Raw genomic sequence first — 17,897 nt, forward strand, 5'->3', positions numbered from 1 at the left:
AAATAATAGTTTATTGGGAGACACTACTAGTACATCCCAACCCAAACTGAGTGACTGTATTTAAGTTCTTACATAGTACAAACATTATCAGTACAAAATTTTTAAAGATAAGGATACATTTGATGAACAGTTATAACAATAAATTCCAAACCTCAATGCAAGCTTGACTGAGAGCCCAAAAGTCCATTAAAGTATTAAATTACCTGAGCACAATGAAAACTGTGTTTGATTGTCAGCTCTGGTTCTCTGATCTGTTCTGTCAATTGCACAATATTTGTTTATACAAGATTAGGAGGTTTTAAGTGCTTACAATTCCTGCTATTGATATTTAAAGAGTCAGGATAATTGGCACTTTTATTGGAATGTTATACAACAAACTTTGACAGGATCAGAAATAGAGTGTGGAGTAGATACCAAATATAACATGCAATGATTTTCAGGGGAAGAAATGAAAAAATGACTTCAAGTTTTCTGCATTTTCCAACTTTCTTAGAAAAACTCCTTTTACAACATGTGATCCTATTATCACTGTAGAATTAATTGCTTACATTCAATATATCTTTGGTGAATGGTCATAGAAGTGCCATAATTTGTCAGAGGATGTGAGGGACCACCGGGATGGATAGAGTCCCAAGGAGAACATTTGAATGTATCTTTCAAAATGTCCCCTCTTACAGACTATGGTTTACACCTCTGAGCCTTTGTGAACCGTGAGTTATTTGAAACCTGGTCTAACTCTATATAAATTGCATAAAACTAGGACATGCCTATCCTCATTATGGCGCCAACCAGGTCAGGAATACCAGGTGAAAACTGACAATATAAGCCAGCCCATACATTTTAAAGGCACTCCTACAGATTGGAAACGTTGGGAATAGGGTCAAGAGTTGGGACCCATTCTCCATGTTTTAAAGGTTCCTAAGTTGTCCCAACTCAGTGAAGATTCAAGCCAGATAAATAGTGCTAAAATGATAGTGGTAATTAATTATTAGAATTATAAGTTAATGGTTAAAAGCAACTTCTGTAACTTTCGTAAGACTATTAAAAGTATAATTGGAAGGTATTAAGAGTCAGAAGGGTTATTGATACAGGATAAAAAAGAACATTTTCAAGGAACAGACAAGATGAACAGGCAATAAAAGAGTCTGCAAAAATAACACAGGACAGCCATAGGTTTGGCAACTTCAGACTAATAGAATTAAGGCAATCAAGATCAGTGATTGCTGCATAAATTGCAAAATACTATAATTTATATTTTAAAGGAAGGAACACATCAATGCTATTCTGGATATTAGAGGAAAGATGACCAGAAAAGAGAGACGGAGCATCCTCAAACAAGCAAATGACATGATGAAACTCAACAATGACATTTCATCATGCAATCAATTATTTCAAGGGATAAATGTCTCTAAATTCCAATGGAGGAAGAATCATTTTTGCATGTTTTGTTGCATAGCATAATTAGTAGAATCAGTGTGAATAATAAGTATTAAATGACAACTAAATTTAAATAACAATTTTGAATGAACTACATGCTCACTTGCCAGTTGGATCGACTCTTGTATTGTTAACTAAGTGATGATATTTACACCTGAAAAGCACATAGTTCAGCTTGTACTTTAGACACTAAGTCATCACCATTCTATCTTTTCGAATGTCAATGATGATTGACGTCAAGTTTCTGTAAGCATTTTTGATTCCTGAACTAACTATCACAGGTTGTGACTCTTTGGATATTAAGTTTTCATGTCTTGAGGGAATAAAATGTATTTTAATGAAAGCATACTTGCTGCAAGAAGACTTATCCTCCTCAAAAATAGCTTGAATCAAGAGACAGCAACAACACATCTTTACCAGAAAGCACAACGACTAGGGAAGGAAGCTTTACAATATTGTGACTTCACAGGCAATGACTGGATCCAATAACTGGTGAATTGTTACAATGTGACATATTTCTCAGAGTTCTGAAGCCTTCACATAAATTTTAACTGCAATTCATTGATTCACATTTAGTAAATTGTAACATTTCCTGTGAATTGGTGACTGTAAGAATGTGTAGAACTATTAGTCTTCAGTTAAACATTTATTTCATACTAAATATGAATATTTGTTTTTATCTACACATTTTCCATTTGGAACAAAGGAACAGGACACCATTTAACCACTCAAGCTTGTTCTGCCATTAAATCAGATCAATTTAAATTAAATGGCTGATCTGTGACTTAATTTTATATATTGCCTTTGCTATTTATCCCTTAATACCACTGGCTAAAAGTCTTTCAATACCAATTTTAAAATTAACAATTGGTCTAGCATCAATTGCCATTTTCCAAAGGGATTTCCAAATTTCTACCTTATTTCTATACAGATTGACGATCGACAAGGTAGCCAACGGTTATGGTGGTTGGGTGGGCAAACAGGAAAGAGTTGAGATCACAATCAGATCAATGATTCTTTTATTCAAAAGGCCAAACAGGCTTGAAGGACTGCACCTCCTCCACAATAATAGTCAACACTGGAGCCCCCCAAGGTTGGGTCCTCAGCCCGCTACTGTGCTCCCTGTGCACCCACAACCGTGTTGCCTAATTCCAAACAAACGCCATCTACAAGTTCGTTGACAACACCACCACGGTAGGACTGACATCTAACAATGACAAGTTAAAATACAAAAGGGAGATAGTGGGGCTTGGTGACGTGGTGCAATGAGAACATCAGCAAAACTAAAGAACTGATCATTGACTTCAGAAAGAAAGGAGGAGAACTCACCCCCACCTACATCGACGGAGCTGAGGTTGAGAGGGTGGAGAACGTCAAATTCCTCAGAGTGATGACAACCTACATCCCACGTAGATGCGACAGTCAAGAAGGCACAGCAATGCCTCTTCTTCCTCAGGAGGCTCAGGAAATTTGACATGTCCATAAGGACCCTCATCAACTTCTACAGAAGCACCATTGAAAGCATACTGTCCAGGTGCATAACGGCCTGCGATGGCAACTGCTCTACCCAGGACCATAAGAAACTATAGAAGGTGGTGTGCACAGCCCAGACCATCACGGAAGCCAACATTCCATCCATGGACTCCATTTACATGGCTCGCTGCCGCAGAAAGGCTACCAACATCATTAAAGACCCATCACACTCAGGTAATGATCTCCTACAACCTCTTCTGTCAGGCAATAAATACAGAAGCCTGTACATATGCTGGTTCAGGAGGATTCTTCCCAACTGATGAATGGATTCTCTAGCCTCAAATAATGCTGGTCTTGCTAACGTTGATTTTGCCTAGTGCACGCATTGTGCAATGTAACCTGTATGCCTTCGTCTAAGTCTCTTTGATCTGGACATCCTTGCTTACTATGATCTGCCTGTTCTGTTCATAAACAAAGCTTTTCACTGTACTTCGATACACATGACAATAAATCAGTCAATCAATCAAGGACCAAATGGCCTACTCCTACTCCAAAATTCTATGTTTCTATACATTACGGAATGGGCAAATAGACAGTATAGTCAATAGGAGGGACTGGTAGGTGGCATAATAAACAATATAGGTCTTCTATAACCACAAAATATTTATTAACAGTTTGAGATGTGGACATGTAATGATATGATTGGATAACATTATCATTTTTAAAAATTCATTCATGGGATGTGGGTACCAGTGGCTGGCCAGCATTTATTGCCCATCCTTAATTGTTAAGGGTCAACCATGTTGCTATGGTCTGGAGTCACATGTAGGCCAGATGAGGTAAGGGTGGCAGATTTCCTTCCCTAAGGATACTAGTAAACCAGATGGGCTTTTCTCCAACAATGGGCAAAGATTTCATAGTCACCACTAGACTGTTAATTCCAGATATTTCTTATTGAATTCATTTTCTACTATCTGCCATGGTTGGATTTGATCCCAGATCTCCAGAACACTACCTGCATGTGTGGATTAAGAGTACAGTACCAATACCACCATGCCATCACTGCCCCTGTGTAGTAGTTTGAATATGATTAGGTAATGTTGTCATGTCTATTAGTTTTAATGTGATCGGATAATATAGTCATATACAGTCCCTTCTGACGTAATGTGATAGTTCCCTTCTCACATTATAAAAAAAATTTGCAATATCTGCACCATTGAAACTAATGGGGCTGAATCGTGTTATAGCCAATACATGTAAGGAAAGTTTGCATTCTACAAATAGTGATCTAAATTCTTCAATCGTTTTAAAGCCAATTTGCATTGAGGAAGCATGCGTTATATCGGAACCAACTGTATAATAACTTGAAATGTGAACTATGCAAATATGATTGGGTGGAGATAGTGTGAGTAAATTTGTATCCTTTTGGAAATTATTATATGTAGGGATATTTGATTGGAAACTTGTTATGTAGAGATAATGTATAAAATCTTTGTTTAATAAAATTTTCTGTCAATAAAGATATGAGCTATTGTCTATTTCTGGATATTTACATCTCCCATGCAAATATGAATGAACGTTTAAACAAAGAAACTTGAGTTGTGACTGGTCTAAGAGGAAATAAAGGGTTAAACTCATGCTTTCAATTACCCCTTTTTTATATAGGTGTTTCCTAATTTTAGTTATCAAAGGTCTGACTTTAATTTGTAAACTATGCTCCCTAGTCATGATCTCTCAAGTAACATAAATATTTTCTCCCAATCCATTTGACCTATTCGCCAGTGAGGCATCAATGGCAGTGAGAGCGGGGCCAGTGGGGCAGCGATTTTGGTGAAAGTAGTGTATCTTTGTTTACCCTGTCTTTTCCTGTCAATATCTTGAAGACTTTGATCCATTCACCTCTTAACCTTCTAAATTCTAAAGAAACCTCTCCTCATAACTTAACTCCTGAAGTCCAGGATCATTCTTGAAATGAGGTCTAACCAGAGTATAACTGCAGTATGACATCTGCATCCTTGTACTCCAGTCCTCTAGACATAAAGGCCAGCATTCCATTAGCTTTCTTGATTATTTTCTGCAACTGTTTGTGCCAGGGTGGTATGGTGGTACAGTGGTTAGCTCTACTGCCTCATAGCACCATGGACCCAGGTTTGATTCCAGCATTAGGCGACTGTGTGGAATTTACATGTCTCCCTGTATCTGCATGGGTTTCCTCTGAGTGCTCCGGTTTCCTCCTACAGTCCAAAAATGTGCAGGCTAGGTAGATTGGCCATGTTAAATTGCCTGTAGTGGCCAGGGATGTGCAGGCTAGGTGGATTAGCCATGGTAAATGCAGGGTGTTAGGATAGGGAAGTAGGTCTGGGTGGGTACTCTTTGGAGGGTTGGTGTGGACTCAATGGGCTGAATGGCCTGCTTCCACACTGTAGGGATTTTATGATTTTTTAAGATCAATGCACCTGATCCCTCAAGTCTCTTTGGATAGCCACTATATTTAACTTCATACCATCTAGAAAGTATCCCAAACTATTCCTTTTTGGCCCAAAATGGATAACCTCATAATTGATTTCATTGAACTCCATTTGCCACAGTTTTGTCCATTTACTTTGTCTATCAATATCCTCTTGTAATTTTATGCTATCATCTGCACTGTTTCTTTGATAGGTTGTAAATATATTTTAGATGTAGAACCTGAGTATAAAGTTTCATTCTATGCATGCTGAAAACTATCAGGCATTGATTAATGAATACTGACTAGTTGCTGTAATCGGAAAACTGTCCATGATTATCTGATCTACTATTACACAAAAAGAAATCCCCACAGAAAGGTGGTTGAGCTCCTCCTGGCTCCACGTTCTGACATCATATCCTTTTGTTGGTGCCTGTAGTGGTTCCTTAAAGGAACAACATTAGGTCACAATTAGCCCATGTTTTCCTGGCTTATCTGACACTGGCTACTTTAGGCAACCTAACATTCCGGGGGGATCTCAAACAGTTATCAGGCAGCTTATTTTCAGATTTTAAAAAACAGCTTTATTTGTTTTATGTGTATACCCTGGCTATCATTTTTTCCACTGGTGACAATAGGGAGTTAGGTGGTGAACTAAAAAACAGGACCTCTAGGGCAGTAATCTCAGGTTTACATGCCGTGCCACATGCTGCTGAGGTTAGGAACAGAGAGAATAGTACAATTGAACATGTGGCTAAATAGCTGGTGTGGGGGGAGGTCTTCAAATATGTGGATCAATGGGATGTCTTCCAGAGAAGGCAGGACCTGTACAAGAAGGACAGGTTGCACCTGAACTGGAGGGATGGCAGTATCCTGGCAAGAAGGTTCTATAGTCCCACCTGGGGGTAGGGGTTGGGGTTTAAACAAGTGTGGCGGGTGGTTGGGAATAGGAGCAGCAAGTCAGTAAGTATGGAGACCTGGGAAGAGCTTGAGACTAAAGCAAATATAGCTAAGAGGAGTGAGGGAGAGGTTGCTGAGTTCAGCAGAACTGGAGTCTTAAACTGAATCTTCACTGAAAGAAGTATGACAGGCAAGAGCCTGGATTGATGTATGCAATTATGATGCTGTTGCTATCACAGGGACATGGTTGAAAGAGAGACAGGACTAGCACCTTAACGTTCCAGGATATCAATGTTTTAGACGAGACAGAGGAGGAAGCAAAAGTGGTGGGGAAGTTGCATTACTGGTTAGGGAGCACATTACAGCTGTATTGAGGGAGGACAACCTGGGGAGGGATCTTGTAGCGAGGCATTATGGGTAGAGCTCAGGAACAGGAAGGTGCAGTCACAATGCCAGCTGCCAGTGGGAGACAGAGAAAGAGATATGTAGTCAGATTCTGGAAAGATGTGAAAATAACAGGGTTGGTATGGTGGGTGATTTTAACATTCACCATATTGGCTGGGACTCCCTTGATGCCAGGGGTTTGGATGGGGAGCAATTTGTTAGGTATGTTCAGAAGGGTTTTTTTGAGACAGTCACATGGATAGTTCAATGAGGGAGGGGGGCCATATTGGAACTGGTATTGGGAAATGAGTCTGGCCAAGTGATCAAAGTTTCAGTGGGGGAGCATTTTTGGAATAATGACCATAATTCTACAGGTTTTTGGATACTTATGGGTAAGGACAAGAGTAGACCTTGGATGAATGTGTTAAATTGGGGGAAGGCCAATTGTAACCTAATTAGGCAGGAATTGGAGAAAGTGGATTGGGAGTGGCTGTTTGAGGGTAAATCCACATCTGACATGTGGGAGTCTTTTAAAGACTAGTTGATTAGAATGCAGGACACACATGTTCCTGTGAAAATGAAGGTCAGGAATGGCAAGATTTGGGAACCTTGGATGACAGGGGAAATTATCAGCTTAGTCAAAGAAAAAGGAAGCATACCTAAGGTCTAGGCAACTAAAAAATAGACAAAGTCCTTTAAGAATATGGAGAAAGTAGGAAGGAGCTTAAACAAGGAGTTAAGGACGGCTAAAAGGGCCCACGAAATGTCCTTAGCTAGCAGGATTAAGGAGAATCCCAAGGCATTTTATTCATACACAAGAAACAAGGGTAGCTAGGGAAGGAGTAGGCCCACACAGGATAAATGAGAGAAGTTATGTGTGGAGCCAGAGGAAATGGATGATATCCTTCATGGGTACTTTACATCGATATTCACCAAAGAGAGGGACATGAGGGATATTGAAATTAGGGAAAGGTGTGTGAATACTCTCAGGCAGGTCAACAAATGAGGAAATGTTGGGTGTCTTGAAATACATTAAAGTACACAAGACCCCAGGGTCAGACAGGATCTATCAGAGGATACTGTGGGAGGCATGTGAGGAAATAGCTGGGGCCTTAACAAGTATCTTTGCATCCCCTTTGGCCTCAGGCAAGGTTTCAGGGGATTGGAGAATAGGCAATGTTGTTCCTTTGTTTGAGAAGGGCAACAGAGATAATCCAGGTAATTCCAGACAGGACAGCCTGACATCAGTGGTGGGAAGCTGTTGGAGAAGATACTGAGAGACAGGATTTATTCACTTTTGGAAGTGAATCGACTTGCTACTGATAAACAGCATGAGTTTGTTTACGGAAGGTCATGTCTCACCAACATGTTCCAGTTTTTTGAGGAGGTTACAAGAATGATTGAAGGGAAGGGCAGTGGATGTTGTCTATGTGGACTTTAGCAAGGCTCTTGATAAGGTATTTCATGGCAGGCTGGTACAGAAGGTAGTCTCAAAGGCTTCAGGGCATGCTGGCTTTATGGATAAAGAACTGGCTTAGTCATAGGAGACAAAGACTAGCGGTGGAAGGGTGCTTTTCGGAATCGAGATGTGGTGTTCCATAGTGATCAGTGCAGGGACCTTTGTTGTTTGTAATACATATAAATGATCTGGAGTAAAATGTAGGTGGTCTGTTAGTAAGTTTGCAGATGGTACCAAAAATTGGTGGAGTTGCAGGTAGTGAGAATGATTGTCAAAGGATACAGCAGGATACAATTAGATTGCAGATTTGGCAAAGAAATGGCAGATGGAGTTTAATCTGGACAAATGCAAGGTGATGCATTTTGGAAGATCACATTCAGGTGCGAATTATACAATATATAGCATAACCCTTAGGAGTATTGACATACAGGAGGCTCCCTGACCACGGTAACATAGGTGATAAGCTGGCCAAGAAGGCATGTAGCCTGTTTGCCTTCATTGGCTGGGGCATTGAATGTAAAAGTTGGCAAGTTATGTTACAGCTGTATAAAACTTTAGGTAGGCCACATTTGGAATATTGCGTGCAGTTTTGGTCACCACACTACCAGAGGATGTGGATGCTTTGGAGAGAATGCAGAGAAGGTTTACCAGGATCTTGCCTAGTCTGGAGTGTTTTATGTATGATGAACGATTGGGTTTTCCCATTTACAGGCTGTTAGTTTCAGGGAATTTCATGGTGGGATTTCCCCTCATGGCTCACATTGATTTTTCTCACACTATCTTCAGTTCCTCTCCCACATTAATTATGCAGTTGGCTTTTTTGGCCCTTTAAGCAATCATGCAGCAGGGGAGGTGGAAGTCCCACTGCCACTTCAGTGAGGAAGCCATAAGCACATACACCATTGTTACTTTCTTGAATTCATCCCTCCCATCCTTTTCCTGATTTGCAGATATTCCGAGGGCGTTGCTTATATTTTCTGTAATGAATACTGATGGAAAATACCTATTCGATTCATCTGCCATCTCCTTGTTTTCCATTATTAATTCTCTAGATTCAATTTCCATAGGAGCAATGCTCACTTTGTTAACTCTTCTCTTTTAAAAATATCAATATAAACTCATGCTGTTTATTTATTTCTTTGTAGCTTTTTCTTTTACTCTAATTTTATTAATTTTCTAGTCATTCTTTGCTCTTTTAATGCTGTCCAATCTTCTGCCTACCAGCCATCTTTGTGCAGTTATATGCTTTCTCTTTATGTTTAATTTTAACTTTAGCATTTTTATTTAGTCACAGATTGTGGGTCCTCCTCTTGGAATTTTTCTTTCTCATTAGAGTGTAATACAGAGTTCTCTGTATTTTGAAAAATGCCCTGAAATGTCTGCCACTGCATCTTTATTGACCTATTTCTTAACCTAATTTATGTATCATCAGTCATTCACCAAAGTTATGCTGAGCAATCTTATGTGAGAATAATATCCCAAAGTGCTTCTAATTTTGGACGTGTGCTTTAGCATTCAACATAGTATTCAGGCAATTATAACCTTTTCTCTATTTGCCTCCTATCTAAATGGCATCACATTCTCTGTATCGGATTGATTTTGAAATGCGTGGGGCTAAAATGAAAAGTTTCACTTCTTATTCTTAAGGAAAAAATCCTGACAGCTCCATGCACCTGCATAATTAAAGAAATTTGTAAAATCTCTCTAATTCCAAAAATTTACATTGTAAAGAATGCACAATCATTAATCTACATAGGCACGTGCATGTAAAGGAACTATCTAGTTGGTCAAACCGAGAAGAATCCAGATGATAATTTCCAAGTAATTACTTTGCTTAGCTGAGGCTTATTGCTGTAATTATTCTGCACATTGTAGCCAGCACTTTCTGAGTAAAGTGAAGAATTGTTACGGTGAATGCAGCAAATCAACATAGATTGATCTTCAGCATTCTAATGATGATTCTGTAGTTTCACTCTCATAATTAAACTCATAGATTGATGGAGTATAAATTCAAAGTAAACACTTTTCTAAACAAAGTGGAGAATTGATACTTTGCATTTGAAACAAAATGGAGGTCAGATCTCTTTACATTTTCTTTTTGTTATTTACTCATTGGGTGTGGGCATCACTGGCTGGGCCAGCATTAAGTGCCCAACCCTAGCTGCCCCTCTAAGACAGTGGTAGTGAGCTGCCTTCTTGAACTAATGCAATCAATATGGTATAGGTAGACCCACAATACTGTTAGGGAAGGAGTTCCAGGAATTTGACCCAGTTACACGAAAGAAACAGTGGTATATTTCCAAGTAATGGTGGATATCTTGGAGGGGAACTTGCAGATGATTGTGTTCCCATGTATCTGCTGCCATTGTCCTTCTACATTGTAGAGGTCTTGTACTTGGAAGAAGATATCATGAATTTCAGCAGTTCATCTTGTTGGTAGTACACACTGCTGTTACTGAGCTTTGCTGGTGAATAGAATGAATGTAGATGTACTGTCAATCAAGTAGGCTGCTTTGCCCTGGGTGGTGAAGCTATAATCATCCAGGCAAATGGGAAGTATACCATCACACTCCTGACTTGTGCCTTGTAGATGTTGGACAGATTGTGGGGAATCACTGTGTTTCAGGAGGCAATCACATCCCTTAGATTAACTACCTTAAATTCAGTCAGTGCTCAGGGACAGGAGGCTATGACTCCAAGCGAGGCAGGTAGAAGGATCTGTTTGTAATATATATACATGATTTGGAGGAGAATGCAACCGGTCTGATTAGTAAGTTTGCTGATGACACAAAAGTTGGTGGAATTGCGGATAGCAGTGAGGACCGTCAAAGATTACAGCAGGATATAGATCGGTTGGTGACTTGGGCAGAGAGATGGCAGATGGAGTTTAATCCAGAAAAATGTGAGGTAATGCATTTTGGAAGGTCTAATCCAGATGGAAAATACACAGTAAATGGCAGAACCCTTAAGAGTACTGATAGGCAGAGGGATCTGGGTGTACAGGTACATAGGTCACTGAAAGTGGCCACGCAGGTGGAAAAGGTAGTTAACAAAGCATATGGCATGCTTGCCTTCATCAGCCGGGGCATTGAGTTTAAAAATTGGCAGGTAATGTTGCAGCTTTATAGAACCTTAATTAGGCCGCATTTGGAATAGTGTGTTCAATTCTGGTCGCCACACTACCAGAAGGATGTGGTGGCTTTGGAGAGGGTACAGAAAAGATGTACCAGGCTGTTGCCTGGTATGGAGGGCATTAGCTGTGAGGAGAGGTTGGAGAAACTTGGGTTGTTCTCACTGGAACAATGGATGTTGAGGGGGTACCTAATAGAGGTCTACAAGATTATGAAGGGCATGGACAGACAGGACAGTCAGAAGCTTTTTTGCAGGGTGGAAGAGTCAGTTACCAGGGGCCATGGGTTTAAGGTGCGAGGGGCAAGGTTTAAAGGTGATGTACAAGGCAAGTTTTTTACAAAGAGGGTGGTGGGTGCCTGAAACTCGCTGCCGGGGGAGGTAGTGGAAACAGATATTATAGTGACTTTTAAAGGGCATCTTGACAAATACACGAATAGGATGGGAATAGAGGGATACGGTCCCGGAAGGGTTGGGGGTTTTAGTTGTGATGGGCAACGTGTCGGTGCAGGCTTGGAGGGCCGAAGGGCCTGTTCCTGTGCTGTAATTTTTTTTGATCCAGGAGGCAGTGCTGAAGGAGTCTCAGCCCTTGAGCTTGTCTAACTGTGTTGATGAGAGTGGAGGTTGTAGGGAGGATGAGCAAACTGACCAAAGCACCATCGTACAGGGAGCTATTCAATAAAAGAGAAATATAGTTGTAATCAGGGAGACTATAGTCAGGGGAATAGACACTGTTTTCTGTGGCCAGGATCAAGTTGTTTTGCCTGCCTGGTGCCCGGCTTCAGGATATCTCATCTGGGTTGCAGAGGAACTTAGTGTGGGAGAGGAAAGATCCAGTTGTCATGATCCATGTAGGTACCAACAATATTAATAGAAAGAAGAAAGAGGTTCTGTTGAGGGAATATGAGCATCTCGGGGGTAAATTGAAAAGCAGACCCAAAAAGGTAATAATCTCTGGATTACTACCTGAGCCTTGAGCTAATTGGCACAGGGGTCAACAAGATTAAAAATGCATGGCTCAACAATTGATGTGGGAGAAATGGGTTTGAATTCATGGGACATTGGCACCAGTACTGGGGAAGGAGGGAATTGTTCCGATGGGACGGACTTCACCTGAATCAGGCTGGGACTAGAGTCCTGGCAAATTCATAAGACTAGGACAGTGGATAGGGCTTTAAACTAAGTAGTGGTGGTTGAGGGTAAGTTCAGTTGCAAGGAAAATTGTAAAATCAAAGGTAAAGGTGAAGGTAGAATTGTAGCTTAATAATGGGGTTGGTTGTTACTGGAAGATAAAAGGATGGGACAGAATGTACAAATGTTATATTTTACCAAGGAACCATAAAAGTGTAGGGAAACTCAATAATACTCAAGAAAACTTAAAGACTTTGTCTCTTAGTGCATAAAGCATTTGGAATAAAGTAGAAACACAAATCAAGTTAAGTGAATAAGATCTCATAGCCATTATGGAAACATGGTTACAGGGAGATCAAAACTGGGAACTTAACATTCAGGGATATTTGATCTCTCAGACTGACAGGAGGAATGGAAAATGTAGTGGGTCAGCACTGTTAATAAGAAATGAAATGGGAACAGTGTGAGGGATAATCTAGGTTTGGATGATGTAGAGTCTATTTGGGTGGAGGTAAAAGACAGCAAGGGAAAGAAGACATTGGTAGAAGTAATGTACAAGCCCCCAAACAGTAGCCACTCTGCAGGAAAGGCTATAAATCAACAAATAATAGGACCTTGTAAAAAGAATAGAACAATAATTATGGGTAACTTTAATCTTCATGTTGATTGGGTTAATCAAATTGTAAAGGGTAGCTATGGCAACAAATTTGTAGTGCATTAGGGGTAATTTCCTACAGCAATATGTCACAGAGCCAATCAGGAAGCAGGCTATCTTGGAACTGGTAATGGGTAATGAGGTGGGTTAAATAAATTACCTCCGAGTAAAAGTTCCCTGAGGAAGTAGTGATCATAGCATAATAGAATTTAATATTCAGTTTGAGAGTGTGAAATTTGGATCAGAAACAATTGTGTTTAACTTATGCAAAGGATTAAATGAGAACAGACTTAGCTAAATATACTGGATGGATATATTAGCAGGAATGACAGTGAGCAAAATGTGGCAGACACTTAAGGAGGTAATTCATGATTCTTAGCAAAAATGCAGCCCAGAAAGAAGGAAAGATTCTAGGAGAAGGATAAACCAATCAGGCAAATCAAAGAAGTTAAGGAGAGTATTAATTTGGAAGAAAAAGCAAATAAGGAGACTAAAGTCAGTGGTAGGCCTGAAGACTGGGATAAATTCAAAATACAGCAAAGGAGGACTAAAAAGATAATAAAGACAGAGAAAATAAACTACGAGGACAAACTAACAATGAATATAAAAACTGACAAATAACAACTTCTTTAAATATATAAAAAGGAAGATAGAGGTCAAAGTGAACATAGGGAGATGGTTTTGGAACAAGGAAGTGGTAGATTTGTTAAACAGATATTTGGCATCAATGGTGGAAGATACTTTGAACATCCCATTAATACTAAAGAATAATGGAGGAATTAAGTACCATCACAATCACTGAAGAAGTGGTATTAGACAAATTAATGGGGCCAAAGGCAGATAAGTCTCCTGACCCTGATCTTAGGATCCTAAAAGAGGTAGCTACAGATATAATGGAAACATTTGTTATAATTTTCTAAAAATCATTGCATTCTGGAGAAGTGCCAGAGGATTGGAAAGTTACAAATGTGACACCCTTGTTCAAAAAGTGGGTAGGCAAAATGTAAGTAACTATAAGCTGATTTGCTTGATATCTATTATTGGAAAAGTATTGGAACAATTAGTAATGAAGTAATAGAACATTTGGAAAATTATAATCTGATCAAGCAGAGTTAGTACGGGTTCATGAAAGAGAAATTGTAACTAACTAATTGGCTACGAAGCAGAAAACAGTGAGTAGGGATAAGGTCACAGGACCCAAAATGTTTACTCTGATTTCTCTCCACAAATGCTGTGCTGAGTTTTTCCAGAAATTCTGGTTTTGTTTCTGATTTCCAGCATCACACTTCTCTCAGTTTTTTGTTTAGTGGGGAGAAGGGTTCTTTTTCAGGTTGGCAACCTGTGACCAGTGAGGTTCCAAAGGGATCAGTGCTGGGACTGCAACTGTTTACAATATATATTAATGACTCTGAGGAAGGAAGTGAAGGTACTGTAGCCATGTTCACCGACGACACAAAATAGGTGGCAAGGCAGGTTGTAAGAGGTATACACATGGTTTACAGAGAATTATTAATATGTTAAGTAAGTCAGCAAAAAATTATGAACTACAGTATGGAAAGATGTGACACTGTTCATTTTGGAAAGGAGAACAAATGAACAGAATATTATTTATTTGGAGGAAAACTGCAGAAAGCTGGTCGGTCCCATTATTTAAGTAAATATTTAAGTAAATATACCATTTCATTGGAGGCAATTCAGAGAAGATTCACGGGGATGATTCCTGGTATGGATTGTCTTATGAGAAAAGGTTAAACAGTTTGGGACTCACTGGAATTTAGATGAATGAAAGGGTGATCTCATTGAAACATCTAAAATTCTTAAGAAGCTTGACAGGATCCTTGAGAGGATGTTTCCCCTCATGGGGAGAGTCTGGGATCAGAGGACACAGTCTCAGAATAAAGGATGGAGATGAGGAGGAATTTCTTCTCTCTGAAGCTTGTGAGTCTTTGGAACTCCTTGCCTCAGAAAGAAGCAAGTGAGGGAAAAGTCCTTGTGTATATTTAAGGCTGAGATTGATATGTTCTTGATCAGTCGGGGAATCAAGAGTTCTGGGGAAAACGCAGGAAAGTGGACATGAGGAATGTTGGATCAATACTGAATGGCCGTGAAGGCTCAAGGGGCTGAATGCCCTAATCCTGTTCTAATTTCCTACGGTCTTATGGAGTCAGGAGCTGAGTTACTGGCTTATCTCACCTTTGACCTGCTCTTGCAGTAACAGTATTTAAATGGCTGGTCCAGTTCTGGTCAATGATAACTCCCCCAGGATATTGAGAAGGGGGATTTAATTCTGGTTACTCCATTGAATTCAAAGGGTGATGGTTAGATTATCTTTGGTTCGAGACTGTCATTGTCTGCCACTTCTGTGATGCAAATATATCTGTCAATATCTATGGAATAACACAAAACTCTGCAAGATAGATTGTATGTCTGAATAAATCATTAACATGCAAATAATCTTTTGGGACATTTCATTGAAATGGCATTAAAATAGACAGACTTCTCCTGTTGAATTATGGTTGCCCTTATTCAAATAATAGCAGAAAATAGTTCACAATGGAATTTGCCTTTGGATTGAAATGCCAAAGAATGTGTGTGAAGAAACATCATCCCATTACAAGGGATATGTGAGTTGGTGAAAGCAGAACACTATTGTGCATTAATGACCATGTCACCAGAGACCATTGTGTGAACAATGAAAAAGCATAGTCATATGCCATAGATCAGATATGATAAGCAACATTTAAAAAGACCTATATATAACACAGCGTGGAGCTGGAGGAGCACAGCCGGCCAGGCAGCATCAGAGGAGCAGGAAAGTTGACATTTCGGGTCAGGACACTTCTTCAGAAAACATTCAATAAGACCTATTTTTGGAGAGCAGCAGGCAGAGAGAAAGAAGAAGAGCTCCAGATCAGCAAGTGACCCTGCTGAAAAATCCATCAGGAAGAGGAGAACTTGGGCTGGCTTTACCTACCACTGGCAAACCTAACCAGAATCTCAGTGAAGGGCTTCAACTGCATTCATAAACCTTCAATCTCTATTTCTTCAGTGGAATGAAAAGGAACTACATTTCTGTAGCATTTAAAGGCATTGTTTTGAGATAAGCAGATGTAACAGTGAATTTTTGGATGTTTAAGACCTAAGAGTATGTTATCTCTTTGCAATCACCCTTCCTTGTGTGTGTATGTGTGATTGCTTGAGAATGCATTTCAGTTGTCAGTACTAAGCATTTATCCTTTTCTTAAACATATGTGATAATCTGTTGTCTGTTTTTAATAGTTATAGTACTGAAGGGGCTAAAGCTCTTTCCTTTTAAAACACAACTGTCTTTGGTCAGTTGAGTAGTAGAATGAAGGGAACCACACCACGATCTCTCCACGGTCTGCAACAGTGACTCACAGACCCACCAATTGTGGCACCTTGTTAGTAGCATTGCTGAATTTTGCATGTAATGTTTTAAAATACTCTGTCAAAAGCCTCAGCCATCATCACTTTATGCCCACTTTATGCCACGTCACAGTAATTTCATGGATATAACCTACTGAGATTAACCTTCTGAAGTAAGAAAATGAGAAAAGCTTATCCACACAGCAGAAATGTGTTCATTCTACAGGTGACTGATCGTTTCAAAGGAGCAGATTTCTCCATTTTTTTCTCAACTGCATCTTTGGACAGTGAGATTATCTATTAATCTGAAGAACAAAATTATTCAACAAGATTTCAAATTAAACCTAACACCTAGGCTTTCTTTCCATATGGTATTTATGCCAGCTGCTCAGCCCCACACTAACCACAATCAATTTCCTCGGATGGGGAAAAAAAAACCCGAAAGAATTGCAGATGCTGGAAATCTGAAACAAAAAGAGAAATTGCTTGAAAACCCCAGTAGGTTTGGCAGCATCTGTAGAGAGAAATCGGAGTTAATGTTTCAGGTCCAGTGACCCTTCTTCAGAACTGGATGGGGAATGTGTTTATTACATATTCGTAGTGGGGTCCTGGCAGGATTCCTACCACTGAAGCCAGTGACAGCAAGAGAAATGGTGGCTGTGCTTAAACATTTTAAATGTTGCTGATTATATTAAGGAGATACTAAAGCTCATGAGACTTTACCATATTTCACTCTGACAGCATTGACTGAGACTAAGAGTGAGGCTGCTAACTCTGGGGCCTTGAGTAGGTAAAACCTAGGAAGTGAAATTGGCTGGTAGGGTTTGGGATGTGGTGATGCAGCGAAGGTCAATCAATCTTCAAAGCTACTAATCCTCGTCTGTTTCAAAATAAACAATTAACGACATAACAGCATAAACTATAACACGGAGTTGAGGATCATCTTCAAGAATAAAATATTTATTGAATACCTGCACAATACCCTCTAAGTTACCTTCAAAAGCCTAAAACCATTGTGACAGCCCTCTGATCATCGGAGGTAACTAAAATCCTTCTTTTGGTACTACCACAATTGTCAACTATCACCTTTATCATTAGTTGTTAACTCATCTAACGGAAGCTTTATTTTTCTGGACTTGTGTGTGGTATTTCTATTGACTGTCTTGGTAATTATTTGATGTGTGGAAGTCATATGCCTTTGTACATGATTATCAGCCACCCTGGCTTCATCTTGCCTCATGCCCTTTTTCTGACTTTAAAGACGCACATGGTTTCAATGCATTTTAGTTATGTTTTTAAACATGTGCCTTTTACATTCAGTATCAGTGAGCACTCAAAATAGCTGACCAGCTGATCTGTTTCAAGTCTCTTTGTAGCTTGTGCACCCAAGCACTCCTTGCCACATGCCTTTCAGATAGCACATGGAATCAAGATAACAGGCCTCAACAGAATACTTTCACATTAATGGTGCTGATATTAGATGGCTAGTAAGAGGA

General features: G+C 39.6%; 1 protein-coding gene across 1 annotated transcript in view; it reads left to right on the forward strand.

Annotated features, from left to right (window-relative positions):
* The window catches only part of LOC109937114 (exocyst complex component 3-like protein), a 26,139-nt gene extending 25,432 nt beyond the window's left edge, over positions 1–707 (forward strand). Inside the window, exon 6 of the mRNA XM_048600094.1 lies at positions 678–707. Within this exon, the coding sequence (XP_048456051.1) occupies positions 678–707 (30 nt within the window). The remainder of the gene's footprint in view (positions 1–677) is intronic.
* The last annotated feature ends 17,190 nt before the right edge of the window (positions 708–17,897 follow it).

The sequence above is a fragment of the Rhincodon typus genome, chromosome 8, assembly GCF_021869965.1.
Source record: "Rhincodon typus isolate 14 chromosome 8, sRhiTyp1.1, whole genome shotgun sequence".
NCBI classification, from domain to species: Eukaryota; Metazoa; Chordata; class Chondrichthyes; order Orectolobiformes; family Rhincodontidae; genus Rhincodon; species Rhincodon typus.